Raw genomic sequence first — 24,329 nt, forward strand, 5'->3', positions numbered from 1 at the left:
CTCTTTGACTCTTTATACAAGAACTGACTGACCTTAAAATGACAAACGTTGTGGTATTGGACAAAACATAAATTCGAAAAACAAATATTACTACTCAAGTTTGCAAGAGTATTTTATAGGATAGGATAGGATAGGATAGGGGCGGGGGTAGGATAAGACAGGACAGAATAGAATAGATGGCAATTGGTGTCCATGAGATCTGCATACAATGTAAAAAAACGCAAGTTCAAGATGCAAAATATTTTGGTGTTATTAGAACATTATGAAAAAAATAATTGAGATGTAAATAAACTTTATATGTGACCCTGGATCACAAAACCATCCTTAAGTAGCACGGGAACAGTTTTAGTAAAAGACAAAAATACATTGTGTGGGTCAAAATTATCGATTTTTCTTTTATGCCAAAAATCATTAGGATATTAAGTAAAGATCATGTTCCATGAAGATAATTTGTAAATTTACCACCTTAAATATATAAAAACTTTATTTTTGTGAGTGGATGGTCTGCCACAGTGCCCCTGATTAACAACTTCAAAGGCAATTTTCTCAATATTTTGATTTTTTTGCGCTCTCAGATTCCAGAGTTTAAACGGTTGTATCTCAGCCAGATATTGTCCTATTCTAACAACTCATACATCAATAGAATGTTTATTTATTCAGCTTTCAGATTATGTAAAAATCTCAATTTCGAAAAATTGACCCATAAGACTGGTTTTGTTTCCAGGGTCACATATGTTGTCTTTCTATGTGTATATTTCTTTAAAGTAGTCATTGCTGTTAGCCTTTCTATAGAAAACGATAGGGTGTGAAAGTTTTAATGAGCTCTTATTTACACAAACACACGCAGTGAAGCATCTGCAGATGTAACACAACTTTGTACCGTCTATCTAATTAGGTATGAAAGGGAGAAACGGGAATGTGTGATGCTGAATTAATGTGTGATGAATGTGTGAGCTATTGTGCGGTTGTTTATTTTGTTTTCTTGCAATTGAAACACGACTGATGCGCATCAGATCCATTTGCAAAGCGTTCATCGATCTAGAGCACGGTGCGGAGAATCTGAACGGTCTCGAGTTGAAATTCTCGGATACATCTTTTATCTCCGTTTACGTGGGCAAGTGTGCGTTTTCACCCCAATGTGAATGATATTGTTATCGTCCCCTCATCCAGGCACGAGTCATGCTTGTCTGTCGGACTATTAAGTCCCGAATTACCCGCGATAAAATTTGCTTGAGCTCTCAGCCAAATAATTTTTCTAGAAAGTAAAAGAAAGTTTATTGCGCCTTCCAACCTCCAACGAACGAACGCGTTTTTAAATGCAAAATACATTGTTGGGAAAAATGTCTGGGTGATAAAAAAAGAATGTTGGTGCTCTGCAAAGAATCGTCTCTTTTATGGTCTTGCTCTCCTCTCCGATCCCCCGAGCTCCTCCCCTCCGCGCGTGGAGAGCTTCATTTGATCAAATCCTTCAACTTGGAGCGCTTCGCTGAATCGCACTTTTTCCACATCTGAACTCTGGGGCGATTGCAACTTCTATGAGGACTTCTTTCTATCCATACCTAGAGGTAAAGGGCTGACAGGCGGACTGCACACTGGTATTATCAGCGATGGAGAGAGGAAGCAGAAACCACCGGGTTAATGTCAGCGCTTTCTGCGCCCTGGTACTGTTGCTCGTTTGGGTTCCGGGGATCAGAACGGCGATAACTTGCAGGTCGTGTCAGCTGTTTGATAAGTGGAGCGGTCGGGAATTACTGGTGAGGATGGACGGTAGCATTTCGTCCTCAACAGGGTTTGTGGGTAAAGTTATTGACAATAATGAAGACGGGTCAACGGCGCTGTCTAATTCGGCTGGTGCTGAAACCGGGCAGCTGGCCACGCATAGCGATTGCGCTGCCGATAGCGAGAAATGCGATCACTACGTGCGCAAATGGAATACCGACCTTCACTCAAATAAGGCGGTTGGAGGCAAAATGCCACCCGATGGTAAACAGGGGTCCACGGACAGTCATGGCAAAGTTTCAAACCCCGAACGAGCAGGTTTACAGGTCGTGCGCACAGGTTCGGTCCCTGTTGATCTCAAGCGCAGAGTGCGCAGAGGCGCACGGGGATCCGTCATGTCAACCGACGCACCCCGAGCGCGGGTTTTTGGGAACGGCTCCGTGCGGGCTGCGCGCAGAGTCCCGCGCTCTGAGTTGAGGTGGAACAGGGAAGACAGGAGACCGGCCACATCGCGGCAGGAGGAGCTGAAACTTACCAGCTCTACCTTCGCGTTGACGGGGGATTCCGCACACAACCAAGCCATGGTGCACTGGTCCGGTCAAAACAGCAGCGTAAGTGAAAAAACACGCAGTTCGACTCGTAAAGCCCCCATTGAGAGAACATTATTGCACCATCTACATACTCTGATCTCAGTGAATGTGCGTCTGAAAGTGTGTGTGACATTACTGTGTGCGCGATGAGCGCGCACGTGCGTCTGAAAGTGTGTGTGACATTACTGTGTGCGCGGTGAGCGCGCGTCCTGTGTGCGCGTGTCTTTGGGCGCAGACTAGAGACGAACAGATGTCCATTGTTGATGAAGTGCTTGCTTCATATGCATTTCACGGTCGTTTCGTAGTTGTAAACTGGCTGTTGTTTGACCAACACTTGCAAAACGAAGGACACTTTCCTGGGCAGCACGGTGTTTTTGAGGGCTGCAGTTTGAACAGCTGTTTTCGGTGATGTTGACTCACCAACTGCGTCTCAGGCTTTTCAATGTAAAGCATCGACTCTGATGTTTTGGTATACAGTATTTAATGATAGGTGTAGCAGATCTTGTATTTGAGGAGATTTTGAGAGAATTAAGAATAAAACAAAGTAGTAATGCTAAAATGTGTGCCAGATCCAAAATGTCCTTTAAATATACTGCATTCTCATCTTATATATTGGCCTATTGATAGTTATTGCTTTCTTAAACTGGTGTGCAATATATCTTTACTCTCATGCTTTGCAAACAGACTTAATGTGCATTTGCACATTGTAATATTTCACATATCAACAACTACTACTACTATGTCGGCAAAATATCAGATGTAATCTTTCATCCCCATTATGTTTTTCTCCATCAACTGTCAGAGCAGCTGTTGTCATGCCTGCAGGTAAAATCTGAGGGCATTTTCTAATTTAAACACTGTGCTCACTAACACGGCACATTTATTTGTGAGATGACAGTCAAACAGAAAACTTTCGGGACATAGCCTATGCAGAGAGAGAAAAGAGAAAAAAAACCAGGAGAGTAAACTTCAGTCCCACTAGAAGACTGCAGTCATTCCGGTTCAGAGCTGAAAATCACGCTGGTGTTATCATATCTTGTAATTGAATTTTCTGTATTGTGCAGTATGAATAGCAAATTCGGTAGATTCAATATATATGGGCTCTTTCCCTAACAATAAGGCACGGTGAAGCTTAATAATAGTAAAAAGAATCATTGCATTACATATTCAGTGTCATTGTAGTAAAATGCATAATTGAGTTTTCTTTTCTTAAGCATAGTACATGTATAAATAAAGAAATTACATTTTTTTTCTCTCTTTTTTTGAACTATATTTTATGTATATGATACAGAATAATTTTGGTCTGAAACAGATCCAGTGAGCCCCAATATAGAAAGATATGTAATATTTTGTAGTGTGTTTAAATTATATAGTTGCAACAAACCTTATTGAGTGTGTTTTCAAAGGTTTCCTGTCTGTCATTGGTTGGACAAGCATATGGCCCCGCCCTAAACTCATGCTATTGGTTGAGCTAATGCTGCTGTGTCGGACTGATTCAAATTGTATAATATGGTTTAATTTTAATAATATAGAAAATATTTATATTTGTTAATGTGGACATAAGCATCAATATTTATACAAATAAAGTTCTTGACCACCATTGACTACCGTAGTAGAAAAAAATACAATGGTAGTCAAAAGTGCCCCAGAACGGTTTGCTTTCCTACATTCTTCAAAATATCTTCTTTTGTGTTCAACAGAACAAAGAAATGTACAAAGAAATGTTTTCTTACTATAGTCAGTGGTGGCCAAGAACTGTTTGGTTTAAAGCATTCTTCAGATTTGGAACAACTTGAGGGTGAGTAAATGATGACACAATTTTTATTTTTGGGTGAACTGTTCCTTTAAGTCATATACTGTAATATATTTTATTATTTGAATTAAAACCCAAAGTTTTATAAACCCGTTCCCAGACCCCCTGCAGGGCTTTTCCAGATCCTTGAGAACTCTCAAATGACAAATCAATGTACAATATACTCAAATCATCCCACAAAATAAGGCGGAAAAGCCTTTTATAAATGTCAAGTTGTCATGAAAATACACGCATACACACACACACACACGCATGTGTATACTCTTTCCACAGCTGACATTTATCAGGCTACAACTGTGAAAACTTCTGGGAAACTCGAAAGCAACGTATGACGTCACAAGGTTAAAAACGCATCTCTTGTGCAGTCGGGGGCACTGGGGGTGATTATTTTGCCTCAAGATGTTTCTGTCAGCCAACAGAAGGAGAGAATCAAAATTTTTCTTGCCAATTAGTGAGAAGTTAGTCACAAAGTTCCCGAGATCCCTGTAAAATATGCAACCAGCACCAGTTGTCTTATGTGTCACAGTCTCGCGCTAATGTTGCTAACTCGCAAAAGTCTATTTCTGGCTTCCTTTAGCACAGCACATGTGAGAGGGAAGAGGAATATGTCTAATCTTATAACACTATGTTGCCAACTGACTTTTAAAATGCAATTAATTGGATGGTTAAAAACATATTGTACTGCCAACCTCTGCCTTTTTGATCTAAGCCTGAGCTGCAAGATGTATTCCATTAATGGTCATGTTGTTTCAAGTTCTCACTTTTTTCACATCTGTGGAGTGGACAAATTCTCCCTTGTGTCAAAATCAAAGTGACAAACAGTGTAATTCAAAGATTCGTTTACTCAAACATGAAAATTCTCTAACCTAATGTTTCCTTATGATAATGTATTCACCCCCATGTCATTTCAGACGTGTAAGGCTTTGTTTCCTCAGGTGAAAGTTTCTTCACAATTTTTTTTTGTTTATATAAATATCCATCATTTTTGTCTGTGTGTTGGTCCCAAATTGTTGGTTACTGTATGTCTTGTGACCAGCTGTCATACATGTTATTTTGTCACGAGACATGTGAGAACCAATGAGATTCAAAGTTATCGATGTGTCTCCATTTTTTATTTTACCACTTTTATGTGTTTCAGTTTTGCTAAATATGCTCAAAATATTTATCGTTTTTTTCCCGCACCTATCGTTTCGTTTGAGAAAACATTTATTAACCCCCTGAAGTTGTTTGGATACATTTATGATGGATTTATGTGCTTTTTCGGAGCTTCAACACTTTCAGACTTTATACCAACACAATCTCTCGTAACTAATTCGTATTAATTGGCTAATTCGTATTCATTTGTACAATCTTATTGGTACGTTTTAGTACGATTTCCTTTCACACCAGCGATGCAGGGTCTAGGGTGGGGTTAGGGGAGGGGCTTCCGTGTGCTGTTTTTCTAATAATCGTTCGTATTTGTATGATTCACGTCAGAGGAATTCATACGTATAGAGCTTGTTAATCGACGTCACGCCGCGTTGAATGTTGTGCCATCTTGGGAGGATGGCTGCTAGTGCGTTCAATGTTTTGTTTTTCTTGTTTGATTAGGAAATATAACTATGGTAGGTCGGTCTTGCTGTGTTAAAAAACTGCAATAGCATTATGCAGAGTCGTTCAGGAAAAACCCATGGTTCTTTCACTTTCGATTTCTCCATATATCAAACAAAACAAGTACCGGTACATATCAAAACAATAATAGCAGTGGAGTATTATCCTCCCAAGATGGCGGCGCCACAGCAACATGCAACATAGGGCGTGACGTCAGCTTCACACTCTCTATTAGCCACCTTGTATAAGACTTATGAATTCCTGTCAGATCAGGTTGGTGTAATTTTTCTATTCATTATCTTACTATTCTAACTATTCGTTTAATTTAAATGAGTTTGTTGTTCATTTTAAGCTTTTCATTTTATTAAAGAATAGTGCCTTACAAACCCTAATTTTCAATTATTATTTAATCATTTACAACCTTGGTGTTATTGTGGTAAAAACATGAAGCTGTTGAAAAGCTGTTGTTTTTGTCTAAAGCAATAACGTTTTTTTTCTTCTGCGAAAGGCACACAAACTGTCTAAATAATAATAATAAACAACAACAGTAATGCTGGCACTAATGTATTCCCACGCAACACTGTCATCTTTTCTTCAAACAAATACACGAATGTACAATAGTTTTTTTTAGACGTTCAACTCAAAAAGCTATTATTTTTAACATTTCAGAAGGCAAAAAAGAGCAAGTCAAAAAATGAAGAATATCCAATGCAAAGGGCTGTGGGTGGACAGCTGAAGGGCAACGGATTTTATTTTTCTGATATGAATGGTAGCTCCGCCACAAAGTATTTGGCAAGCAATGTAAATGAAGACAAATATCACTGAAAAATGCCTTGGCTAGACAAAAACAGCCACCAAATACATTTACTCCCAGTATAATTTGAATTTATTTTCTTCAGACATCCGACAGGACACGACTGTTGAAACAGATAACTCTCCAGTTGAAACTGCATCTCAACTATTCAATGCAAGGTCACTTTTTATTCTTAGAAAGATGCAGTAGTTAGAAGCGGCACACTTGGGTATAGATTTTAACTTAAAGTCAAGAACAAAAAATATATATATTTTACTTTTTGTTTTTATTGTGAATGATTCATCGGTGCACATTTTCCCAAATTTAGACCAAAAAAGTCAATATTTCTTTCAAATGTAATTATTAGCTCCACCCCTCAAATCATTTATGATCTTATAAATACAAATACTACACCGCACAGTTGCAGGGTTTGTAATCTGCTTTAATCCGCCATTGCATTCTAGGGACTCATTGCCCATGGAGTTGTATTGAAGCTGTGCTTGAGTGGTCGTCTATGGCATTTACTTGTTCCATTGATTTTAATGGAGCAAAAATCAATGTTCATTGGACAAGAGGCTCTAAACACATCATTTTGGGTGCCACCCAGACGCTGTGCTTCACTGGCAGTCTATAGCAGCACAAAAGCTATTTGTATTGAACATCTGAATCTGATTGTTCATTGGGCTTTCAATTAATTTATTTTTGTCTGTTCTGAGCTTGATCACTTTTTTAGGTAATATTATTTTGGGGGTGGTTGAGGACAGCTTTAGAAGCACTTGCGTCCATTCAAACTGGAAGGGTTGTGAACACAGTTTCATGATGATCTTAAACTGAAATATTACAAACACTTTTTGTGTCCGAGAATATCTACGCTTCAGTTATTTTCTGTTGCATGTCTATGTCTGGCAGACTTAACTATCTATCTTCCATTCTTTGGGAGTTTGGTCTCTCTCTCTCTCTCTCTCTCTTAATTCACTAATTACTCTGTGAAAAATGTTCGCTTCATCAGGCCTTTCTTTAGGGAGGTCACGGTCATTTGTGCGAGAGATTTTATAAACCAAGAGTAATCTGACGATAAGGGGCTACAGTCAGATGCACCGACTGCTCCGGCTCCTCATGTAAACTGTGAATTTTTGCTTTCTTCTTCGGAGATGAAAACAGACTTAATATTTCACTTTAGAGGTCCGTGTGGGACTCATTTTTTCATGCCGCTACTGTGGGTTTCATCTTGGTCTCCCGCCGGCTCCCACAAAATTTTACTTAGTGTCCACCCACTCTCGATTTATAACGATTTTCTTACCTCCCTCTGTTGCTCAATTTGAGTCCTGTTCCCACAATCGCACATTTTGGTTATTTTCAAGGTATCACACAGTGGTTTATTCTTTTCAATTATGTTTTAAAAGAAAAAGAATATTACTACCAGCATACAAGCCTCAGTGTTGTAGGTGGAATGAAATTATCGAAGATGATCATATTTCATTGTTTTAACTTAAAAATGCTTTCTTCTGTCCCAGCTTAGCAGAGACAACAAGAAGGAAGCCACTTGTGTGTTGATTTCACTGAAAAGTGTAAAGTGTAAAGTGGTGTTTGAAAATATTTCTTGCTGTGCGGAATGTGTGTTATATACTTCTTTGTGTAGGCTGAACAATGATGAATGGCCATAGTCTTTACATGCATGTTGATAGTAGTTTGTTGCTTTCTCTGTAGGGACTATCTTCTGGACTAAAATTGGTTGAATGAGTAATGCTGCACTTCTCTTTGTTTCCTACAGGGGGCGTTTGGTGGCACAAAAGTCTCATTCAACTTGCAGAATTTGTTGTATAGCTGTGCTTCGTCTTGGGTTTCTTTCTGGCGTGAAAATATGTCCAGTTCATATTGTACTCCCAAATCAAAGGAGACATAAATAAATAAAAATGAAATACAGTTTTTTTTGTAATTCACTATTCACGTATATTTTCAATAGTAATACAGTAAAAAGTTGTTAAACATTTAATATTAAATTACATTACATTATAGTATAATTGTGTAATAAATCATGCTAAAAATGATAAATACTTAATATAGATGATTTCAGCGGCAACAACATAAACAAACGTTATGTGGCCCTCAACTTAAATTCCGGTAGAACTTCGCAAAAATCAACTGTTGAGGAGTTTTAATTTAATTTAATACAATTAATATGCAATAAAATATGAATGTAAATGAATATCAATATAAATTATATATAAAATAAATTGTTATATTACTAGCCACTAACCGCAACGAAGTTAACTTCGGGCCAGACGGATCCATCCGATGAAACCATCTATACTCGTTCAAATTTCAGATTTTGTTGTCTAGCTGTGATTCGTTTTGTGTTTCTTTCTAATGCGTGAATCTTATCAAAATATGTCCATATTTAACTCCCAAATCAAAAGATAAATAAGTAAAATTTAATTAAAAACATTTTTTTTACATTCACATGTATTTTCAATGCTAATGTAAATATTGATAAATACTGTATATACAAATAACATATTTTATATTTTTTTCCAAATACGTTAATGAAAATAAGCTTTGAATAAAATGTAAAATGTGATCAGATGTTTTCCATGACAGTTTTACAATTTTTTTTTAGGCAATATAATACAGGACAATTTCAAAGCTAAAGTGAATTCATGATACTGTTTTTTAGAATTGCTCCAGATGTATTAAAGCCTCAAGCAAAACATTGATTTCCAGTGTAAATGCTTCCTGGGTGAAAATGCCTTTATTCTCTCAGGTCAGTGTGACTTCATTTCTGCTTCAGACGTGTCTCTCGTTTCACTCTCGCAATATATTTTAAGATATTTGATTCGATTTCAGTTCAATGTAAGTTTATTAGTCAAACCCACGGTAACATAAGATGCTCCGTAATCACTACCGCGTTTTGCTTTATGACTCATAGGCCCATGTCAACACGCGCACATGCTCCACACACAGTTACTCTTGGTTTATAAAATCTTTAATAAAATCGCTCTCACGAATAGACGTGATCTACCGCAGTGTTGAAACGTGCAGCAATATGTTTAATATGTGGCTTTCAATCGAGTCTCAAATTAGAAAGTAATCATGATGTCGTGTTGTGGGATGTTTACAAAATGCCCAACAGAACCTGACACTTTTGCATGGGTGTGAGATCATTAGCATCTTCTAATAAGGATCGGTAATTAATGGGAATGTAACCACCATTGCTGTTTCTTAGTAAGACAGCTCAATGTGAGTGTTAAAGTGTGTTCTTATCAAAATGTTAATTAACTTAACGGAGACAGAAAGAAAAGCAGAGTTGGAAAACCAGGCTAATAAGTTAAGAGAAAAAACAGAATGACATACCCTTGTATGCTCAGCGGGCAGCCATTGCAGCTACAGTTTGACAGGGCTACGGTTTGATAGCTGGTCAGGGTTTCAATTTCCCAGAATGCAGTGGGGCCGACCGGCCATAAATGGGCTTTTTCATGCATATCTGTGGCAAATTGGTAAATTGAATAACGGTCGATCTGTAACTCTCTGAAATAGGATTGGAAAAGGCTATGATTTTTTTGCAGTGAAGGAGTTGACAGATTGAGATAATTGTGCGATTTAGCCATCGCACGGCGGGAGATATTGTGACTAAACGTGTGTAGCGCAGCACTAATCTGCTGAGATTACAACATCTAAATAAAGCCGTTATTGGCCTTTCTGTGAATACAGTCAGTGATAATTCTGCTCTGCTCTTGGGACCACAGCGTTGTAGTGCCATTGAAATCGGTGTTGTCATTCTAGTCACACTATGTGGAAGTTTCCTCATTCAACGTAAGTCTGGGGATTTTTGTTGTTTGTTGAAAGTCGTCTGAAGACAGATCATACCACACCTTTTGTGTATCATTCATGTCTGAAGACTGTATCTGAATTACTGTAAGAAAGAAATGAAGGAAGAAAGAAGGAGTATGATGGAAACAGTAGGAAAGAAAAAGAATGAACGAAGAAAAGAGTGAAAGAAAGAAAGAAGTGAAGAAAGTAAAGGAAGGAAGGAAGGAATTACTGTAAGAAAGAAATGAAGGAAGAAAGAAAGAGTATAAAGCAAACAGTAGGAACGAAAAAATATGAACGAGTAAAAGAAAGAACGAACGAAAAAGTGAAAGAAGGAAGGTAAGAAAGAAAGAAAGAAAGAAAGAAAGAAAGAAGTGAAGGAAGGAAGGAAGGAAGAAAGAAAGGGAAGGGAAGGGAAGGAAGGAATTACTGTAAGAAAGAAATGAAGGAAGAAAGAAGGAGTGTGATGGAAAGAGTAGGAAAGTAAAAGGATGAATGAAGAAAAGAGTGAAAGAAAGAAAGAAAGAAAGAAAGAAGTGAAGTAAGGAAGGAAGGGAGGAATTACTGTAAGAAAGAAATGAAGGAAGAAAGAAAGAGTATGAAGGAAACAGTAGGAAAGAAAAAGGATGAACGAAGAAAAGAGTGAAAGAAAGAAGTGAAGAAGTGAAGAAAGTAAAGGAATTACTGTAAGAAAGAAAGAAAGAAAGAAAGAAAGAAAGAAAGAAAGAAAGAAAGAAAGAAAGAAAGAAAGAAAGAAAGAAAGAAAGAAAGAGTATGAAGGAAACAGTAGGAAAGAAAAAGGATGAACGAAGAAAAGAGTGAAAGAAAGAAAGAAAGAAGTGAAGAAGTGAAGAAAGTAAAGGAAGGAAGGAAGGAATTACTGTAAGAAAGAAAGAAAGAAAGAAAGAAAGAAAGAAAGAAAGAAAGAAAGAAAGAACGAGTATGAAGGTAATGGTAGGAAAGAAAAAGTAGAAACAGTAAGAAAGAAACAGTATGAATGAAGGAAAGAAAGAAAGAAAGAAAGAAAGAAAGAAAGAAAGAAAGAAAGAAAATGTGAAAGAAGGAAGGAATTAAGAAAGGAAGGAAGAAATAGTATGACGGTAACAATAGGAAAGAAAGTAGAAACAATAGGAAAGAAAGAAAGCGTATGAAGGAAACAGAAGGAAAAAGTGAAGGAAGGAAGGAAGGAAGGAAAGAATGTATATAAAGAATAAATGTTGGTCTTGGTGCATGTTTGCGCGCGTGAAATAAGATTTGTGGTACAGGCTGAGGGAATCATGCTAGGTCTCTGTGGAGAGCACAAAAAAGCCAAATCAATCTTACACGTGTAATTGACATTCCCTCTAGATGCTATTAAACATGCAGCACCTCAATACAGCCCGCTGCCACCTTACAGGCCAAACCTGCTCGTGCACTTGAAACTAGCTGACAACCAACCACAACTGGGAAATGGTTTGAGACGTTGATGCAAAGGCCCAAATGGATTGAAAGTCCAGCGCTGGAACCTGTTTTTGAGCTAGATTTAGCTTAGTGGACATTTTTAATCAGCGAAGGAAAGGAACGGCTCACACTGCATTCTGAAATGTAAGTGACAAAATTACCACACACTCGTACAGCATCTCAGCCAAACCTGTGTGACTTTCTTTCTTCTGCAGAATAAAAACGAAGATATTTTGAAGAATGTCGATAACCAAACAACACTGGCATCCATTGACTTCCACTGTATGGACACTAAACCACAGAAACATTTCGTAAAATATCTTCTCTTGTATTCCACAAAAAAAGGGGTACAGGTTTTGAGGGTGAATAAATGATGACAGAATATATATTTTGGTTGAACTCTCGCTTTAACATTAGTTTTGGTATTCATGTCAGGTGAACGGCAGTTAGGTAATAAATCAAGCAAAATAAGTATAGAATGAGTTTTTATGAGGGAATAGAAAGGTTCCCTGGAAGGCAACATCAAACAGCTGTTATGCCCTCTCACCGTGAAAGCATTTAAAGGCAGGTGTGGATTAATGTATTAAATAAATCATGTTGAAAAAAAACCTTCCTTTGAATATCCTAATATGCAAAGAGCAACATGCGAATTCGAGTTTCCTCAGAACAGCCCTCCCCTGCCTACTTTCCCTTTCATTTTGAAGGTAAATGTGATTAGCGTGCAGAAGCGGCTAGCTCTCTACGCTGTGCGGGCAGACTGCTAAAATAAAAATAAGATTGGGGTATGGCGCACGCCAGTACTCGACCGAGCCCATCTGCTTGAGACGTCTTTGAAAAGACGCTCCGGAGATGGATGGAGACATCTGGAGGCACCTGCCGCATCTGCTTGTGTCCAAACATGTTTATTTCACGTCTCTGAAGAGCGCCGAAAGACTGCGTTTCTTTTAGCCCCGCGCGGCTTTGATCAAGCGCCTCGGCGTGTCACCGATTGGCCGCTACGATAGATTATCTCCTTTACCTGTCATTTATAAACAACACACAAGTGCATTTCCAATTGAAATGATTTCACGATGGCGTTCAGAAGCTTCCCTTAGGTCTCTCATGAATGTGTTTCTGTTATGGACTGAAAAGAGGCTTTTAAGTTTAAAGGTGGAGTGTGTAAATGTCAAAAAGTTTCAATTGTTTTGTTTGGTCCCGCCCCAAACGTATGCTATTGGTCAAGCCATTGTTCTCTATTTGTTCTCCGTTCTCTATATACTTTTGTGTAATCTCCAATTTCCAAGTTTTCATCTGATATGTTTTATCTGGTATGTATATCGTTCGTAAAACGTACACGTTTTCAAATTACTCCACTCTGCGGCTGTATCCGATGACGGGCGCCTCATGATTGTGTCCGTCCCTCTCATCCTCCATCTTCCTTCCCATCAGCTTTCGTTTCCACTATCCTAATGTTTGTGCAAATGAAATCAGGGGGCAGGGGAATAAAAATGGCACTGTCTGCCCTGTTTTTTCCCCACTCTGTAATTTATATGTAAAGCAGCGACGGAAGAGCAGGCGGACGGCTGATGAATCGGTTAAGGGCTTAACCACAACAGGCCGCAGATCATTAGCCATCAAGCCGTTCGGATTGGGCAATGTGATCAAGATGAACCGATTCATCCTCACGCCCGTCGGGTCACTTCCGTTCAAGTAAAAGGCAAGGAATAGTTGGGCAGGCGACGCGTTTGACAGTGTCATGAAAAATTCGGCCCCCATGTGAATTGTGTCCGCTTAGGACCCAATCTAGTAGGTAGCTGTAATGCCTGATCAAAAAGTTGTTATCTCGCTATGTTGTTGTATGGCTAACCGAAGCTGCGTTAGCTTCTATCGAGCTAAATCCGCAGTGTAACATAAATGCATTAAAATGACATGTTAACATTTTATTTAATTCATTTTTTGTCAAAGCTTGATGTAACATACACACCAGTATTTCTGGGTCAACATCTGCTTAACTAACAAAAAACATCACTTTTGATATTTTAAAATTACCATGGTTTTATTATAGTAAACTAAAACGGTACGAACAAGATTTGTTTGATTTCACTACTATATGAAGCATTTAGTAAAAAAGACCATAATGGTCATTTGAACAAAGTACTAGGGACATAAATCATAATGTAATTTATAAGAATTGCAATCAGGTGCTAAATAGAGTACCCATTACAAGTTCTTTAGCCGCGCGGGGTCCTAAGAGGACACGATTCACAGGGGGACAGGATTTGTCATGGCAACGGCTATCACCCGTACTCCAACAAGATAAACGAAAAGAGTGGGTGTCAGTCGTGGCCCCATGAGCTCTGTTTAGATTTGAACCTTTGAGAAATCGAGAACGTCTCTGATAGAGAAAAGACGCATCAAAACATAATGTTTTATTTTACGTTACCCCGTCACAGTTGGGCACAAGACACAAGACAGATTTTTGTTGGCTGTGCTCCAGAGAGTGTTGTACGCTTCCCTTTTAAGTCCCTTAGAACTGTCAATCAACCGTACTCGGCCTTGCTGGAATGCATTATTAATTGAGTCATCACATTTATCATTTATTAAACCAGGTGGTCTGCTTGATACTCCGATAATATTTTTTTTAACGGTGATGTACGCGATAGATGGAGAAATTCAGCAGGTTTGAGCGGCCATTGATCTCGGCTGGTGACCGAAGTCATTCAGTTCGGTTATGATTCACACACGCACCGAGATGGACAAATGAAAGACGCTTTGGGTTCGGCCCCGGGTCCTTCTTCAATTCTCTCTCCCGCCAGGACATTCTGATGCGAGCGTGTGCTTAAACTCAACTCAACCTTTGACCGATTGGAATAAGTTCTCCACTCGTGTTAATAGATAGAACATCTTATGTTAGATTATAGGCATCGTTGGCTTTTGTGCAGCGTTCCTCAATTTAATGTAAGTCACATTCTTAATCATATTTTTCCAGGCTTGCAAAAGTTTTTGGGAACTTTCTTATCATTTTCCTTTGACCATAACTTTAATGGTAGGATTTTAACATCCCTAAGCTTATTTGTTAAGCTCTACTTTAAAGGAACGTGTTATACAACTTTGTAGAAAATTCCTGATATCCACGTTTAAAGTTTTTGAAATTTTATGCACCAAAAATGTAGTTTAACCACCTTCTTTCTTGCTTGAAGAATTTAACAGGTGTCTTCTGCTACCTTTACATCTTTAAGGGATAGTTTAAAGTTCACTTACACACTTCCATGTCATTCTTAACATGTATGACTTTCTTTTAAATGCAGAAGATATTTTGAAGAACATTGACCCCCATTGACTTCCATTGCTTGGACACAAAACCACTTAGACATTTCCCAAAATAGCTTTTTTTCTGTAACATAAGAGAAAGAGTCATAGAGAAGTTTTGAACGACATAGCTTTCCTGTGGCTCAGTGGTTAGAGCATGGCACTAGCATTGCCAAGGACATGGGTTTGATCCCAGGGGACTGCACATAGTCAGAAACAAATGTATAATACAATGCAATGTAAGGATAAAAGCGTCTGCCAAATGCATAAATGTAAATAAGGATGACTAAATCATGAGAGAATTTTGGGGGGTGAAAAGCTGCAATCCATAATTGTAGCCTCTCTATCGCCATCTCTGTTTGAAACATAAAATTGCAAGTTACTTTAATTATTTAGTTAAATGATATAGTTTATTTTATAAGCTCACTGGTTTGGGTCAAGGTAAGGTCTTCTTTACAAAAAAAACCTTTACATTTCTTTGATTTTATTCACAGTATGTGCTCAGTAACTGATTTATTTCTAATCCGCAATAGTTAAAGATTACAGCTTTAATAATGTAAATCACGTCAGTGTAATGAGTGGTTATTCAGCACAGATAAAAAAAGCTCAGAAAGGTTCAGAGAGAAGCAGGATGTTTCTTGTAGCAGAGCTTATTCAACAGGCAGCGAGTCCATCGATTTCCAGTGCGAAACTGAAGCCGTGAGCGTTCTTGTGTGCAAATATGCAGCAAATTTGCTATACAAGGACCACATCCTACTGAGATTTCCAGTTTACAGTGGCACCAAACTCAGAAATAATGATGTCTAGACAATTCTTCAGCTCACTGAGCCCATGCTTTACTATTTTTGCAATATTTTCTAAATTGGTAAATCTCTCAAAACCTATCAAGATTATGACCTGGTCTTTGACAATTAAGCAATTTTTGCTTAGAAGTCAGATGTGTCATTTTTTGGAGGATCTATTGACAGAAATGCAATATAATATACATAACTATGTCTTCAGAGGTGTATAAAGGCCTTACATAATGAAGCGTTATGTTTTTATTACCTTAGAATGAGCTATTTCTATCTACATACACCGCGGGTCCCCTTACATGGAATTCACCATGTTGTTTATACAGTGGCCCTAAATGGACAAACTGCTCTACAGAGCGCGTTTCCTAAACACGTTATCTGCTTCGGAACAGAGGGGTGGAGTGAGCCGTTGGTTGCATTTCGCAACCTCACCGCTAGATGTTGCTTAATTTCATACACTGGACCTTTAATTCACAAATGCTTCATTGTAAAAATCATAATGGTACTAAAACAGGCTTAAATTTCTGTATGCAATGTGGAATTTCGTCTCTTTTATATTTATTTGCACAGTAAACGCTGCATGGGTCTAGACGTTTCTGTTCAGCGAGCTGAAGGGTCTGCCTAATAAGAGTGGTTTTTACTCCACGAGAACAGAAATTATACGACTTGGAGAGCGGCCATACGTTAATGACACATTTTAGCCGTTTAATTTGCATAAATAGTCTGGGTCATTCAGGGAGAGGTTTGCACCTTATTTTGAGAAATAATCTTTTATTCCCTTTAAAATAAATAAAATAAAGGTGCTGCGTATTGAAGTTAATGTTTATTTTTAATACCTCAAACATGAATCGGTCCTTCTAAAATCTACCGACAACCTTATCAATGGGAAATGCACGTGATCTGTTTTCAATATTTTAAAGCGAATTATTGTCAATTTTGTGCAGAATAAGTGTAATTTGTTTCCACTTTATTAGATATATTAGTAAAATGTATATCAGCCTTATATCGGCCATCAACCACCCGCTCTTGAGATCAATATCCGCCATTTAAAAAATCCATATCTGTCATCTGTGCTTCTAAAAAGGTCATCTGTGCCCTACACCACACCTTAGTTTGAAGCAAACGGGCGATGCTTCCTCCCCTCCCACTGTCTGCCACACTCCAAACATCACACCAGCCTGGCCCATGCTCCCTGCGCCTTGGCTGGCACATCCATGGGAAATCCAAGCCAGGGTTGGCAGCACCTGCATCCTGCCATGGCGTGCCAGTCCAGGTACTTCTCCCATCTGAGCAGATGGTGCTGTGGCACACGGAGCGGTGGAAAGATACGGGCGCAGATGCAGTCGAACGGGAGCACGGCGAAATATGTGCTGAAACATTTGAATGACAAATTGTGCAGAACGCTGGATATCTTGGAAAGGAATCTGGAGCACTGCTGTCGGTGAAGGCTGAGATCTCACGAAAATGAAACGGAGAGTGATTCTTGAACGCGGTGATAAATTATTCATCGTGTCAGCATTTTAAAGTTACAGCTCATGCACAAAATCAAATATCTGTAATTATTTACTGATTCTCGTATAATTCATAACCTGTGTGTTATTTTTCTCAGTGAAATGCAAAATAGACATTTTTAAGGACAGTATGCAGCTCTTTCCTTATAATGACATTTTATATGAACTACATCTGTCAAGTCCAAAAATGATGTGTGAGGTAGCATTATGTGACGAGATCCATGTAAAAACAACAGCATGTTAACAAAATCATTTTTAGGTGATCTGTCCCTTTGAAAAATGTGTTTTTTGTATAGAAGATGACGATTTGTGAATTCTCAACAGAGTCGGTCATTTCTACTCCTCTGTGGGCATCCTCAGTCTTCCCTCGTCACTTTTACAGTATTATATTGGCGCTGTAAATGAGTTGGAGTGTCAGGTCACATTTAACACCCTCTTTCACAAGATTTCTCACATGTGAAATACGCCGCTCGCCCTCGGTTACATCAGACCTGTCCGTGAACCGTACGACGCAATCAACAGGGCCCATTTCTGCTCACCGGCCCCGCTGATCTCAAAGTACATCATCGCCGGACTCGTTGCGGTCTCCCGGCCATGACTGAACTTGATTGTTGTAAATCAGTACATGAAGAATCAAACCATAAAAAGAGCGGGAGTGAGTGCTAAAGGAGGGGTTCAGCAAATCTAGTCTTTTCAACATAATATACGCATCTCTCAGGGTCAAGGACATTTGGACGTATCAGGCTGCGAAAGCATTCACTTTGAATATCGCCAGTAGCACCTGTTTTGAGTTTCGGCAGTTTTTGTACGTTTTGATTAGAAAATCCCAAATTCAGATTTGGGTTGATCCACTTACTCTGATCTTTCATAGATTGTCACAATCGTCTTTAAAGGGATAGTTCACCCCAAAATGAAAAATCTTTCATCATTTACGCACCCTCATGTCAGTCCAAACCTCTATGACTTTCTTACTTCTGCAGACCACAAAAGAAGCAATTTTAAAGAATGTTGATAACCAAACAACATTGGGTCCCCATTGACTTCCATTGTATGAACCACTTAGACGTTTCTCAAAATATCTTCTTTTGTGTTTCACAGATGAAAGTTAGTTTTGAACATGAGGGTGAATAAATGACAACACATTTTTTTGGGTGAACTGGCCCTTTAAGAGTACTTTGTTATTATTTCCATTAGAGTCAAGAACAGCTGTTTTGTTTTTAGTTCTTTCAAACGTCCGCACCTAAGAGCGAGTGCAGTCATGTGCGTTTCCCGGTTTTCCCTGTGCGTTTGTTTAATATCTGCATTCTATCTAGGGTTTTTTTTACCCGTAATGAACTCACCCGGGTGACCATTGAGACGTGACGGGAATGAGGAGGAAAAGCTCCTCTCATCACCTCCTCCTCTGCATTTAACGGAAAGACACGAATGTGAAACTGAAAAAATATTTGCTTAGCATGTCAGCTCCTCTGTGTCGAGTCTGACTCTCTCTTAACTGTCAGGATTTGACTGAATCAGGTTAGAACGGCAGCGTGGTTGCTGATGACAACGCAGCCGTCGGCCGGGCACATCGAGATGTGCAGACGATGTTTCAAAAGGCAATATCTTACATAGCCTCTGAAGGGAGTGTGGGAAGGGATGCTGGGGCTTGTGGGTAAGCAAGGTGCTTTGAACAAGTGTTGTGACGGTTGTTGCGTGCGAAAGAAAAGCGTAGGATATATAGAATAAGAATTGTCTCATGAGCTTGGAGAACAACTAGGATCTTTATATGGATAGAGCGGTTCGGCGGATGTTTTCTTGACGAAAGATTTCAGGATGGCATCGAGGGACTTTGATAATCTGGAATGTTTAATCTTGGATTCAAAGGCGTACGTGGAGAGATGACTCATAATTAGCAGCTCAAGATAGCGTTTCATTCCGCCGTGAAGCAAAAATAAATAAACAAAAGTGAAAAAGAGCTGTTAGTCGTTCTATTTCGATGGCAGACACAATGTGTTGTCTAGAAACAACCGCTGTGCCAGGAGATCACACATTCGAGTTGGCTGGCAAAGAACAAGACAAACTTCAGATTAAACTGGAGGCCATACTTTGCTTGCACACACACGCTCGTGCAACCCACCACGAGTTTCTCCCAATAGACTTTTGCAGCTTCTCTCTGAACAAATATCTGTCAACAACAAAGATAGGGTTTCAACAGTTCAATTACGGCGTAATAGTTGGGGGTGGGCTGTTTAACACACGTACAACATTGAAGGATGTGTGGAATCTCTGTGTGAAAAGAATCAAATAGATTTTCTTTTCAAGTACATGTTACCTTTGCTAAGCTGTGAATGATTAAACAATCTTGAAAGCCTATAAGCTTTTTTTTGTTAATTTGAAAATCTGCTTATTTAAAGGTCCTGTGGATGACATTTAGCGGCATCTAGAGGCAAGGTTACGAATTGCAACCAACAGCTTACGTCACCCCTCCCTTTTAAAGCACTACGGTGGCTGACACAGAACTAAGATGTCATCACGTTTTCAGAAGGAGATAACGTATTTACGAAGCGCGCTCTTGAGTTTGTCCGTTTAGGGCTACTGTAGAAACAACATGGTGAATTCCATGCAAGCGGACCCGCGGCGTATGTAGACAGAAATAGCTCATTCTAAGCTAATAAAAACATAACGCTTCATTATGTAAGGTCTTTATACACCTCTGAAGATGGTTATAATATAGTATATTATATTGCATTTGTGTTAGTAGATCCTCCAAGAAATTACACATGGCACCTTTAACAAAAGTATAAATCACTTCACAAGATGTAAACACTGGTCCAGAAGCACTTTTATACATATATGTAATTAAAGCTAAACAAATTCGTTTAACATTTTGATTTGCTTATGAATGCGCTGTTGGTTGTATTTTGTCAAAACATTTGTGTAGTGTGAATAAACTTAAACATTAAGTTCTTCTGGATCAGCGTTGAACGATGTTTACATCTTCCGAAGTGGCCTATAGAAATAGCAATGAGTGGAATTTGTTAGGATTTTAAAAAGTTTTGAATTAAAAACAGCTAATTCAGTCACATGATATAAATATATACTGTATATATATTTAATTATATAAATAGAAAATCTGCTTTCTATATTTTATTATTTTATATTTGACTGGTAATGATAGCAACCAAAAAGGAAACATGCATTGTTTATTACGTATTGCCATCCTTTTTTTATTTGTTTTACTAGATTTTACGTTTTGAAGAAAATGTTAGTCGTGCTTGCCTGTACAAAGCTGTATTGTGATGCTGGGATGTTGTGGGTTGCTGTCATGCTATTGTAAAGCTACAATATACAGGCTGTATCAGCAATGGTTGGATACTTGGAGATAACCACTTAGGGTTAAGGGTTTTGTTCACTTGATGCTCGGCTTAACAAGCGAAAATACTTGAGCTGTTTACAACGGAAAGCATCCCGATTCTGCAGCGTAAAGCATGTTCTCATGTACACAAGCAATAATCCTGTCAAATTTTTTTGTTGTAGCCATAACTGTAACTGTATTTTAAGTGTAAAATCGGATTGGTTTTTAGAAATGTTGCTCCACCCACAAGGATTTTTGCCCAAGAACAAAATCAGGACGACAGGAAACGTGAATTTGCGCAATAATTTATTAATTTTGATAGCAAAATGTTCCTCACTTCAAACATTTTTAAGCTGTTTTTTGACAAACTGCCATCTCAGCCTCACGCAGAACACACACAAGTGCAACTTTTCGCAGACTTTGTAACTCTGTTCCGCTTTAATGAAGATTTGTTTGAATACGCCGCAACTGTTTTCTCAGGGGCAAACAAGATCATTTCCCCTAGTAAGTCTCTGGTGTTTGGCGAGCGTAAATTTGTTTGAAGTTATCTATTTTTATCTTTTGGGGAAGCTTCTGTTTGTATGTGTCTGGTATGCAAGTGTTGACTATCCACCCGGGAATGTTAAATATTGCTGGTTTGTGCAACTTTTGCTTTTCTCTCCTTTCCTCATAAGTATGAAATTGCAGCACTGCAGGTTTTGCATTGAAGCATCCGAGAAGAAAGGCACATTAAGTGTTCCTTTATGGTTCTCATCTACTCCTCTCCTCTCTGTATCTGACTGCTGTCCTTTAATACTTCCAGTGCCTGTGCACATAACACGCTAGCTCCGTGACAGGGCTTCTGTAGAAAAAGGTATGATAGTGTACCTAATGAGATTTCCGCGCGCTCTTCCCTCGCCCCCAGGCATCTTTTGCTGCTGAGGAGGCTGTTAAGTTCAAATGGAGAGGCCTATTACTGTATTCCACCGTCAAAAAGTCATTTGGAAAAAAGCAAGGTAGAGAGAGAAAGAAAGAGAGAGAGAGAGTAGGTTCTCACCTTCAGCCAATTCCCATTATGTTTGATCCTTGAGACGGGAGTGCTTGAGATTGATCTGAAGCAGATCAAAATTACACGGCTAGAGGATGAAAAAAAAGAGTCGACCGGCTGTGTTTCACTCACAGCTCTTTCTTTCTTTCTTTCTTTCTTTCTTTCTTTCTTTCTTTCTTTCTTTCTTTCTTTCTTTCTTTCTTTCTTTCTTTCTTTCTTTCTTTCTTTCTTTCTTTCTTTCTTTCTTTCTTTCTATCTTTCTTTCTTTCTTTCTTTCTTTCTTTCTTTCTTTCTTTCTTTCTTTCTTTCTTTCTTTCTTTCTTTCTTTCTAAGAAATCAGCGATCTCCTCCACCTTCAATACCACGGCTGAGGTGAGACGCTTGAGCAAGGCACCGTTCCCCCAACTGCTCCCCGGGCGCCGCAGCAATGGCTGCTCACTGCTCTGGGTGTGTGCTCACGGTGTGTGTGTGTTACTCACTGCTGTGTGTGTGCACTTGGATGGGTTAAATGCAAAGCACACATTCTGAGTATGGAACACCATACTTGGCCTCTCTTCACATCACTTTCACTTTACTTTCACTTTCACTCCTAGTAGCATGGCATTGTAAACTAACGGTACTGTTTATCGTGTTGACAAATAGTTTATATGCTCTCCTACTTGTAAGTCGCTGTGGATAAAAGCGTGCAAAATGTAATGTTAAATGTTTAAATCCCCTAAAAAGAAAGAAAAAAGACACATACGGACTAAAAATCCGTTGAAAGCACGTTAATTTCTATTAGATGAAAGTGTGTGCCTAATGCATAGATATAAAAGTATATTTGGTAACACTTTCTGTGTTGCTAAATTTAACTTGCAGTCATGCCAAGAGTGATGTCCAGCTTTGACAGCTTTTTATTAAAATATGCTACTAAACATACTTTAAAGAAGAAGTTTGTTTTTATGTTTTGGAGTGGAAATTTAAGATTTGCTTTGGGAAGAATTTAAGGAGACTTGGCAAAAAATTACACAACATGCCCAAAGCTTACTAAGGCCCAAGGGAATGGCTGCAAAATATTACTACTACACAAGAGGATCAACAAATATTAACAACATATAAAATTGTTGTCAGTGTATATGCTTCTTTCCTGCAAGCCTTTTTTCTTCTGTGCATTTTTTGTATATAAAATCCATAATCCCTGATATGTTGTAAGTCATTTTGTATAATAAATAGTAAAAGATCAATTCTGTACCTTACACCTCATATTTTGTTATTATCTAACCTGAGGAGACAATAAAAACCAATATTCTACAAGTATGTAATATGAAAACATAAGGTGTGTCCCAAATCGCGCACTTATGCACTATTCTACACCATTTTGTGGTACGAATAGTTCACACTGAAAATTCCAAATTGAAGTACCTGGATGATGGACTCATTTAGCTAAAAACATGACTTGTCAAACACTAGACACTTTACGCACTTACGCTTCCCTCTGATTGCAAATGAGGTGATGTTGGGATGGAAAGTTGTGTTGACCAATTAGCATTCAGCACTGGACGAAGTCATTAGTTGCAAATGGTTACAGTTATTTACAAAACATAAAACTGTATGTCATGTAACTATATTTGACTATATATATGAAGAGTTTGAAGAGAGTAAATAGAAGTGCAAAAAGTTAATACTGAGGTGCAATACTCAAGTGCTTTGTCGGTGTCCTTGCTCGGTGGAGTCGCACAGGTAGAGTCGATGGTCTTTACGCTCTTCGGTCTTCACGCGATGAGGGCTGCACGCGGTGGTTAATCGCACTCAAATACCCGTTTTAATCAAGCAAGTGAAATCAGCAGGACACGCCTTCAAAATCTCCCAATAACAAGCGAAACCAGCACTAGAACAAACGCAACTTCAACACGTGACACGGCGGTAGTAAACAAAGCTACGACACTACCTAGTAAAAGCGAATATTCAGACTTCACTAAAACTGACCTTATAAGAAGAACTTTTCCAGCATTAATCTTACAATAGAAACTGTACCTCAAGTGTCTCTTCATTCTTTAATAAACACTATTAACTGTGCACCATCTGACCACTTATACTCTCATATGCTCATTTTATAGCAGGCTATGAATAAAACGAACATGAACGACACATTTATGTGGCTGAACATGAATAATCACGTAGCTTTGCCCAGCATGAAACCCACGTTAAACTGTGTTAAATTCATTGAGCATATGCCGCTGCAACTGTGATGACTTTAGGACGTGTTGATGTTCATGTGATGAATCACAGCCTGAAGATCTAAAAACAGCTTGTTTTAGCCTGATAAATGTCCCAACTATGCTGTTGTTGATTGATAACCAGCAAAAATCCACCACGGCATAAACCATTTTGTTGATTGTTTAACACATGTGCAGCAGATGGAGACTTTTAATTGTGCTATTACGAATAATGAAGGCAAAGATGGATTATTTGTTCAAGCAACGTTATTGAAACTCATTATAACTTAAGTGAAGTCATTGGCAACATGACCTATAAAGTACATATGTAGTAATATAAAGATATTTCCATACATGATATACAGTTCTGTGTTTTGTGAATAATAATGTAACCATTTACATGACTTCTTCCTGCGCTGAATGCTGAT

General features: G+C 38.5%; 1 protein-coding gene across 4 annotated transcripts in view; it reads left to right on the forward strand.

Moving 5' to 3' along the window:
- The first annotated feature begins 206 nt into the window (after positions 1 to 206).
- Positions 207 to 24,329, forward strand: part of LOC130552705 (VPS10 domain-containing receptor SorCS1) — a 150,583-nt gene continuing 126,460 nt past the window's right edge. For 2 of the 4 annotated variants that reach the window (XM_057331193.1, XM_057331194.1), the window contains exon 1: positions 208 to 2,330. In XM_057331193.1, the coding sequence (XP_057187176.1) occupies positions 1,608 to 2,330 (723 nt within the window). In that variant the 5' untranslated portion in view covers positions 208 to 1,607. Of the gene's footprint in view, positions 2,331 to 24,329 lie in introns of all 4 variants that reach the window. The other 2 variants (XM_057331195.1, XM_057331191.1) reach the window with 2 other exon arrangements.

The sequence above is a fragment of the Triplophysa rosa genome, linkage group LG4, assembly GCF_024868665.1.
Source record: "Triplophysa rosa linkage group LG4, Trosa_1v2, whole genome shotgun sequence".
NCBI lineage: Eukaryota > Metazoa > Chordata > Actinopteri > Cypriniformes > Nemacheilidae > Triplophysa > Triplophysa rosa.